General features: G+C 39.7%; 1 protein-coding gene across 1 annotated transcript in view; it reads right to left on the bottom strand.

The window, feature by feature from the left end:
* The window catches only part of atf6 (activating transcription factor 6), a 42,608-nt gene that overhangs the window by 3,329 nt on the left and 29,345 nt on the right, over positions 1 to 9,934 (bottom strand). The window contains exon 15 of the mRNA XM_044361370.1: positions 5,989 to 6,073. Coding sequence (XP_044217305.1) covers positions 5,989 to 6,073 — 85 coding nt within the window. The remainder of the gene's footprint in view (positions 1 to 5,988; positions 6,074 to 9,934) is intronic.

Here is a 9,934-nt window from a genome sequence, read left to right as displayed (position 1 = left end):
ATTGTACTCTTTGTCACGCTATGTCTATCTCAAGTTAAGCTTCAGTCTGGAGTAGGGCTGGAAAAGTTCTCTGTGCATCTCCATGTAGCTTGATAAGATCACAGATGATTTTTTTTGGCTCTTGTTTCAAGTTTCTGTCATTACTGCACTGCCAAATGTGTGGGTTCAGTGCAAAATAAACTACTCTGACATTATCACCCCTTCACTAATTTCAATCCAATAACAAATATAAATCCAACAGATAGGCAGCACGGAGTGGAAAAATGTCACATACTTAATCCAAATGAACAACACATGATACGCAGCCTTGGAGGAATGTGATGCAAATCCTGGTAAAACGTTTTATAGCTGAAGAGGTATAAAATAATGAGATAAAATAATGCTAAGGAGGAACAAAACAATAAGTTTTGGAATAAAGAGGTAACAATTTTGTACGTATGAAGTGGTGACTTTATTATTGTGTTACTATTTCTAAATATTTTTTTTTAAATAATCTAGGAATAACTGCAATATAAAAAGGTGAGCAAAGATTATACATGTTAAATTCTGGGCAGGAGTGAAAGCATCTTGTGGGTTTTGTAGCTGTGAAAGTTTGACAGTTCTTTTAGAGTTAGCTTTATTCTATTTTATTTATATATGTTATTTGTAATTTTACAGCCAGTATACCTTAACTTTACTCCATAAGTACACAGAACAAAAAGGACACAACTTTGAATTACAGCCCATATACCTTGTATTTAGCCCATAATTACATTGTGCAAGGGTATACTGTAAACACACATAACTATACTGTGACCAATTGAAGAACATCACCACTTCACGACCCATTTAATCAGCCTTTCCAATGGGCTAGACCCACAATTTTTCCATTTTTATTTTGGCCCATGTACTTACATTACTGTGCCCCATAAAGTTCTTGTAAAAGCTGCATTAATCAATATGTTATATCAACATAGAATCAAATGATTACATGTAATGTAAGGGGTGTTGTTTGTAGTGACAAAACCAACAGAGAATTATCACCCGACTCAGCATTTCCCCTCAGTTCTGGAGAGCATTTTAGTGTCCTTCAGCTGATTGTTTTTTTTTATTTTATGGCCTGCAACTTCACTGTTTTGGTTTACTCTCACTGCTCTCATCAGTATTGTTTCCAGGTGCAGCAGGTAACTATTTTCAGCAAAAAGCTCTAATAAAACCACTCTACCCTACCTGTCCAGCACCAAAAACATAGTGGAGCATTTAGCAGCTAAAGAGCCAGATATTTCCCTCAGCAGGTGGTGGAGACCAAAACAGAGCTAAAGGAAGACTGAATACAGGACTTACTGTACATTCGCCACACGGCAGGAAACACAACTTCAAAAGTGTCTGCTGGATGTGTAACAGGTTTGCTAACCTGTTCGCTATATCAGCTTTACAAGGTGATGAAGCCTCTTTATTTTGAAACTTCATGTTCTGTTACCTGTTAAAAGGATTATTGTGCCCCATAATTATTTTTAAAGTGCCCAATAATTATAAAATAATTACGCTGTATTTGTGGGCTATAATATAAAGGATTAGACTCCCATTTGATTCATCACACCGTTAACATCCATCTTTCACCAAATTACCTAATTGTCCAAATTCTATTCAGCTAACTGCTTGAGAGGCCTGAACAGAGGAAGAGGAAGCACACAAACACACAGCCACGAGGCCCAACTTCAAATAGCAGCTCTTTGAAGAATCTGCCAAATCCACCGTCCTGCTCTGCAGGGTCTCCTTCTCCCTTTTACAGGTGCCATCTGGAGATGTTCCAGAAAGTTTCAGCAACACAGTGAGCTGGTGTGTGCTGATAAAGGCCTGATGTCTGGCAACATACCTGAGGAGAAACCTGAGAGTGCATCTCAGGAGGATGATGGCTGCCAGATTGGCACAAACTCTAAGGACATGTTCAGGAGGGAAGCTTTTCTTTTTACATCAGAAAGGAAGCAATTCATCAGCAAGTATAATCACAAAATTACAAGACATGATTTGGGTCAATGGAAATAAATGATTGTCTTATTGGATGCCAATTAAGCAACTTAAACGTTGTCATATCCTTGAAAACAAGCCAATTGTCCACTGAAATTTTCCAAATTACAAAAAATCCACCGACATACATTATTATTATTATTATTATTATTATTATTATTATTATTATTATCATTATTATTTACCTGGTTACATTTTACAGAGTGCACATAAATGGTGAACATTAAAGAAATATTCCACCATGAGCAAATTAGCCAAGAATCTCACAGGCAATAAAAATCTCTGATGCTAAGTATAACTTGCACAAGTTGTAATTTGGGCTGGTGAGAGTGCCCTGCACTCTATTCCAGAGCACTAGTGGTGATTTTCTGTTTAGATTAGAGGAGTAGGAAAATCTGACCCCCAACTCCTTCAGTGGTGTGGAGCTCTGCCTTGAACCCCCAGTGAAAGCTGCCTGTTAGCTACACCGCACATGTACAATCTCAGACAAGTATAAATAGACTGCAGTGCGTCTCCCACGGTCAATCCACCTGTAAATGACATCATCTCCAAAACATCCCTCTCCTCCAAACATGTCACTTCCACTTGATTGAGCTACTTTCAAAGTCAGAGGATCATTAAATAAACACACCCTTCTGTCCTTATAAGGAGTCACTGCTCAGCCAGATAAGTTTTCAGAGAGAATCGAGGAGGTCAAGGTCAAGTAACTTTAACAGAACTCCTGAACCGTAGACATGCGGCGTGACAGGAACGGATGACAGCTTACATCAAAGTCCTTATCTTCAGCGTTCAGTTATTGACAAAGACAGACCAAACAATCACTCCAGATTAGCAGAGTCTACCACCTCCTCCAGATGAAAACCATTTAGTGACTGGAGAGAGAAGGCATTCCTAGAGGAGAGCAGCAACAGGGAACTGGAAAAAATTATCTTCCACTGTGGAGCAATTATGCTCCAGAGAGAGGACACTGTTTCTGCTTTTCTAATGGACTCGCCCCGCTGAATATGTACATTTGCACTCAATCACTTCAAAGTTTCAAACAAAGACGGCATAAATCTAAAACATTACTTGAAGGCTGTCATCTGGGTGACACATGGGGCTGTAATGTACAAGGAGGGAGGACCATGCAGGTGTTGCGCTACTAGAGAATAAGCGCAATCCTTTGCTTTGTCAGCCTCTGTATTCCTTGGTTTCTAACTGCAGTCTGAGCTGTCAGGTCAAGGAGAAGCTACCAAGAGGAGCAGTTGTGGCAACTGAATTGGAAACTTCTGTGCATGCATCTGCTAACATAAAACTGGTGTTAGCCCTCTCTCTCTCTCTAAGATCCAGCCAACGCATTAGATGCAAACACACTAATGTCCGAGACACACAGGAGAGGACTTGGGGTACAAGCACAGAAGAACACACTGTTTTGATTTTGTAGGCATACATGGCAGATCGTGCAAATTGAAGACCCTTTTCTTGAGCCTACGGGAATCGTTCCAGACCCAATATCTCTCCCTGAATGCCACCTTTGTTTGTCCATTTCAACAATTAGCTGAAAAGGAGGTCTTGGATTTCACTATTTACTGCTATTTCAATGGGTCATCTGACCGGCACAGACCTTAACATTCCTCCTTGACAAGACCAACCAAGAACAATGTTTACCTTCATCAATCTTCATCTCAAAACACCCCCCTCGCCCCTCCAAAAAAAGAAAAAAAAAAAGAGTTATTTCCCAATGGCCATGTCTTCCCTACTGAGTAAGAGACTCATATTCCACTGACTCACTCCTCTCAGAGCTGGTCGAAACACTAATCAAATCTTCCGCTGGTCTTTTTTCACAGACAGACAGCAAGATAACAGAGAAACGAGAAGATCTGTGATAAAAATGCCAGTTAAAACAGCCAACAACAACAGGCAGACTTCCTAATTGCTCACACCGTACATAAACAGTCCCTCTTGAGCAGGTTTCATTCAGTTCACTGTCCTGCAGGCTTGGTGAAAATTAAGCCACCTCATAATGAACTCTGCAGTATTTGGACATAGAAGACAACCTTCCACTCAAATCTTGGATAAACAGACTTTGAAATACTGTATTGATTATCCAGCAGATCTGAGAGCCACGGAGAAAAGTTTTGATATGCTCATGGAAATCAACAATGTGCACACTTTAATGATTCATTGAAAATAATTTGGCAACAAGTGCGCCACATAGCAGTCGAGTGTTAAGATACTGACGCTTTACCTCGGTACACCAGTTTTAAAATGTTTTGTGTGCGTTTGTTTTTGAGGGCAGGCGGTCAAATAAACGGGTGATTGCTTTTCAAACAGGCTGGTGGAAACCACCCCTCACACCACAACAAAGTGCAGTCTGAGTGCCAACCACACTGACAAGCTGTGGACAGCAAGTTTACTCTCAAAGAAGGAATGAATCAGCCAAAATCAGACATGTCCCTGCTCTATAATCTGACCTGTATTTGCTGGATAAGTATTTTACTTTTTCACCACTAGCATGCAACCATCATACACAACAATGATAATGAATGGTTTGTCGGTTTCACCAGGGTTCATGGACTAAGTGATGCACTGCTGACTGCTCTAAAACTCAAAATCCTATATGTCTCAGGTAACAAAAGTGATGACATCGTAGTTAAACACGTCCTACCTGGCATGTAACTCACTCACAAACTCACATTTAGCAGGCTGAAAAAGACACATAATGACACTACAAGCAGTATGAATGCCATCTTTTTCCAGTATTTACCAGACGGGAAAATACAGGCTTTTTGGGGGTGTTTTGCACAAACTAACACTGCTTGTTAATAAAAACTATTGTGTAGATGGACGTTAAGTCAGCAATTCAAGCAATGAATGTGGTTATGAATGATGCAGTCACATAAGGTTTTTGGGATAACACAGGAATTTTTATAAATATTTAAATTTCTCTGTATTTCACAGTATACCAGAGTTGTTAAGCTGGTGTTGAGTTTGACATTCCCGCGCTGGCCAGATGAATGCATACTGCACATGCTCTATGGGCAGAGCATGTGCACTAGAAACATCCGCCGGCCTATCTGGCTAACTTCCAGTTAGCTCTTTGCTAACTTGAATAGGGATAAAATAATTTAATCGTGCAGCTCTTCTTTACTTTCCAAATGTTACTGAACTGAATGGATCAAATTCTGATAGTGAATCAAGTCATTTCGCGAGGGTTGTGTGACGCTTAAAACAATTTATCCACCGTTTTACAGTCGCAACAGTAGCGACGGAGTAGGCTATGGTGGAGCCTATGATGTAAGCATGTGCCAACAGTGTTTTTGTAATTGCTCTCACTGCCAGAAGGGGGAAACAAATGTCCCGCACTTCAGCTTTGACAATATTATATTATTTTAAATATATTTTTTATAGTAGTCCCTCTAAAATACATTTTTCTGGCTAGACCTCTGCTTCATTGTTTCCAGCACAAAATCTGAAAAAACAATGCCAAAAGGAGATGACAACATCGAAAAACAATTTTTTAAATGTTGTTGTCTGTGTGTGGTTTGGTCGGTGGCTGTGCAGACATGCTGCAGCGTTGCTAAATTCAACTGAGAGTATAATCAGAGGCTGAAGGACATAGCAAATGGCTCTGAGGAAGGAAGTAAGGTCACAAAGTCCTTCAACTAACAAGACATTAGATATCAGAGAAAGTTTTTGGCAAGGCAAACCTAGAAAACAACTTTCATTTAAGTTAAACAAGCTGCACAAACTCAAAAAAGTAGATTTTGAAAAATGAAAAATCAACAAAAAGGAAAAAGGATCGGTATCACCTCAATAGGCTTAAAAGGCAAAAGTGTTCTATTTTGGTCATAGCAGTTTTTCCTTACGAGTGTATTAAGTAATGCATTCCTGTGGGGAGACGTGTTTCTGAATCTGCTCCCAGCTTGTCTTTCATCTGTTACATTGTGTCAAGTGACCAAACTCCCCCACTGTTGTGCCTGGGCTGCAGTTGTTTCTTACCGTTAACGTTCATGGCTGGCAACACCAGAGACATCTTGGGACGACTTCCTTTATTGTGGTTGGTGGCAGGAAGGAGAAGATGATCCTAAAAACAAAGGAAGAAGGTCATCAAGAGGAAAATACAACTCACTTGGAAGCATATAAAATAGCTGGCTTTGTGCTTTTGTTGATCAAGATATGGAGCAAAGTTTGTAGCTCTGAGCTGAAGCCCTGCTGACAACTATTAACAATCCAAGTCAGTGCATGCAATACAGCAAAGTCTGTATTTTACTAAAATTTACTGACATTATCCCCTCAGATGTGCTTGACAACATGCACATACACAGACTGCAAACTTTTACAGTCTTATCTCTAAAATGATCTAAATACATAACTGTGATGGAAACAGAGAGAGATGATGGAAACAGAGGGCAGCACAACGCAGAGAGACTGTGTTTCTGACTCTGGCGCTCTCAGCTCTGGTGTTAAATGCAGCAAAGTTGGATAAACTCCTGTTTAAACAGACATGTACCAGCATCTCTATGTCTCCTCCTCTACTGTCCAGTGTGATCGACTCTTCAGCAGACAGCACTGTCAGCAGCCGGCAGGAGAGACGCTTTGTGCTGCAATTGCATGGCACCAGAGACCTGACCCAGCTGTCATGTGACGGTGTACACAGAGCTGAGTGGCTTGCTGTTCGCTTGTTTATTCAGAGTTTATCAATATTAAATGTGTCACGTGTCCAAATTGCACCAAGTTTGACACCGCACATCCTTGGGCTCTCAGCAATACATCCGCCAAGTGTGAAGTCAATTGGAGGACCAGTTCTTGAGATATGCGAAGGACATACATACAGATAGCTAGAGAGTCCTTCTTGCATAGTTAGATACAAGGGTCATCTTGGGAGGTTAAAAATGTCCCAACATAAGGCAATCAATTCCATGAAAGCCTCTCTTGTTACAAAATTCTTCAAACTGCGCACTTTTTTCATGCCTCACCTGATCATCTAAATAGTTAAAACTGTTCTTATTTCAATGTCTTCACCTTAGGCCATTTTGAAGAACTTAATGTTCTTGTTAATCCACTAGCGGTTTGAGATCAAATGGCTTTAACCAGTGAGGTACTTCAGTTAAAGCAGCTATTGATAATAGCTTTTGTGCAACTCATTAGACAATGAGAAGAAAGGTTTTAATTTGAGCACATCCTCTCAGAAGGATTTGTGGTGGAGTGGAATGCTAATGTGCAAATACACGTTACTCACACACAAAGTAATGGCGATGTTGAGCTGTGTCTCCAATTAGTGATTCAAAGAGTATGAGTTCAATTATTAAACTGAAGTAGTTCTAAGATTGCTGAATGAAATCTTACATTTTCTGAAAACTACGGAATGCATCTATTGCACTTTTTGGGGCAACATCACAACAGAAGAACCAAACCGGTAAAACAAAGCATCTCAGTAAGCCCACATACCACAACCAATGAATGGAAAACACATGAGCCAAGTGCTGTTAGAAATAATTGGAGACATTATGAATCGACCAAGCGGCAACCTCCGGGGCTGAAAAATGAAGCCAACGCAGAAGTGCCAAAAACTGCAGTTCCTCGAATGGCCACTTGAGGCTGGCTCCAAAAGCAAGTCAATACCCATAGACCCCCATGTTAAAATGCCAAACTTTACAGCAGAAATAAATATGTTTAGAGCCTAGTACAAAAAAAGGTTTTAGTATAGCTAATTTCCTTGTTCATGACAAATGTACAAGGAGTGAATTTTTATATAACTCACACATTTAAATTTTATTAAGGCTTAAAGTTATGCATAATTAAGGGTGTGGCTGCTTTGAATGACAGGTGGGTGCTGTCACAAGGAAGTTGCTACTATGGCGATAATGTTGGTTAGGTAACATAACAATGACATAACCCCAAATTCACAGGGTATAGACATAGCTGTAGCCATCACTATTTCGTTGTGTTTTCAGTTCATGAAAGTTTATTGCAACATTTTGGTTGTCTAAAAAAAGTCTTCAAAAGTTCAGCATTTGATTGTACTAAAAGACCCTCTGAAGAGTTGGATACAAGTACATTTGTTTTTATCATTTTAAGGCTGGTTTTTGCTGCAAAAATTAGCATTAGCATTATCACAGACTGTAAATGCACCGTGCTAACCAAGCTAACAGCTTGCATTAGGGTCAGCTCCACCCTCTCGTCCCAATATGGTCACTTCTGGCTCCAATCCAAGATGGTGAAAATCAAAATGCAAACTCTAGGCTTCAAAACGGGAGTCTAATGGGTGACATCACGGTGGCTATCCCCATTACTTTTTACAGTCTATGGAATCAACGGACAAAATTCAGATATGACTTCATGTAATTTAAGAATGAGATGGTACATCAGAAGATCCTATTTTCTCTCACTTTGCAAGAAAATAAATGTATCCAACTACAAGCAAATATCAGGATTGTTTGAGAGCTTTTACTGTACACAAACTTACAAAATAGTTGCTGGTATACATGACAAAAAGCACCATTAAGAAGAGCAAACTGACAGGTAACTCACTACACTTGACTTGCAAAACTCAGCCTGGGTGAAATGAAAAATGAGGGGTGTTAAGGTGAAGAGAGGTGGGAGTATTGGTCTGAAGTTGTGAAAGGAATTACAGTGAGAAGATAGAAAGGAGCACTGTAGTCAGAAGACTTAAATAATAAGAGGGTATAAAGAAAAAAAGGGAATATGTGGGCAGCTTTGTATTATACTCTGCCATCATCATTTTATCACATCACTTTAAATAAGAACGTGTTCTCCATATTGCCTACAAGGCTTTCTAAATGAACCTAAATTTTGCACTAACAGCTAGGAAGTAATATTAATTAGTAGCCTGTCAGAATTAAGGGTTTGGTGTGACATATGCTCATGGTAATGTAAGGCACTGAGGATAAACTGTAAGCCACCAAGGGGAGTATTAAATGCTAAAATTGAGTGGGTGCCTTGACTGTGTTGGAAGGGTAGCAGGAGGTATGAAAACAGCAACCACATTACTGCTCATCATCAAGGGACCAGCGAGTTTGTCGAGCTGACATAACAGCTGCAGCTGCCATGACAACAGGTGAATTTTCCTTGAACCTCATTGGATACAGGCCACAGTGAAAGCTGCCAGTGTTTCCACCACCTCACCTCAATGCACAATACATAAAGCCACAGGTGCTAAAACAACACGAAAAGTGAAGCAAGACCACAAAAATGACGGTAGAGTAAGCGCAGTTCCAAATTTTGAACTTGTTGAGAGTTATGTTTTCCATCACCTCACCTCATTTCACACTTAAACAAAGCCACAGGCGGTAATGTATCTGGTGAGGGCTTAAAGTAACCTTGACCTAAGCATGACCATTTTGGAGTGCACAACATAAGAGAGTGACCACAACTGCTGGAGAGGGTAGGAACAGACCATGATGAATTCTATGAAAAATGTTTGCCTAGAGGGACAAAAGTCACAATTGTTAGTGATTGGCTTTAAAATCCAAACAAATTCCAAATTTAATCCAGAGTTTTGGCAGTCTTGTAATAACATCATATTGAGTGGAACAAAAAAAAAAAAAACGAAAAACAAAAGCACACCCTCTTTGCCGACACACACCCCCTGAAACCCAGGAAACAAAATACAGCAAAATAAACTGACTGAGAAAAGCTAATAAAGGTCTGTAAGAATTAAAAGGGTCATACTGAATAACCTGTATAATCCATGCAATCAGCATGTCCCAGGGAGTCCCTTTTTCAGTGCTTCTTACAGTGTTTTCATTCTGACTTTTCCCTCTTATTACACCCAGGACCAGTCCACTTCAGCAAATTATTTAAATGAATTGATTATTTTTGATTATTTTTAATACAGGTTCAATTTCAGTTTGAGGAAAGTATTATCAACGCTTACTTCCCTACATGATGTTATTCAAGAATAAATTTCTGACAATCTTGCAAG

Source organism: Thunnus albacares, chromosome 9 (assembly GCF_914725855.1).
Source record: "Thunnus albacares chromosome 9, fThuAlb1.1, whole genome shotgun sequence".
Classification (NCBI taxonomy): Eukaryota; Metazoa; Chordata; class Actinopteri; order Scombriformes; family Scombridae; genus Thunnus; species Thunnus albacares.
This window is presented reverse-complemented; position numbering and strand designations above follow the sequence as displayed.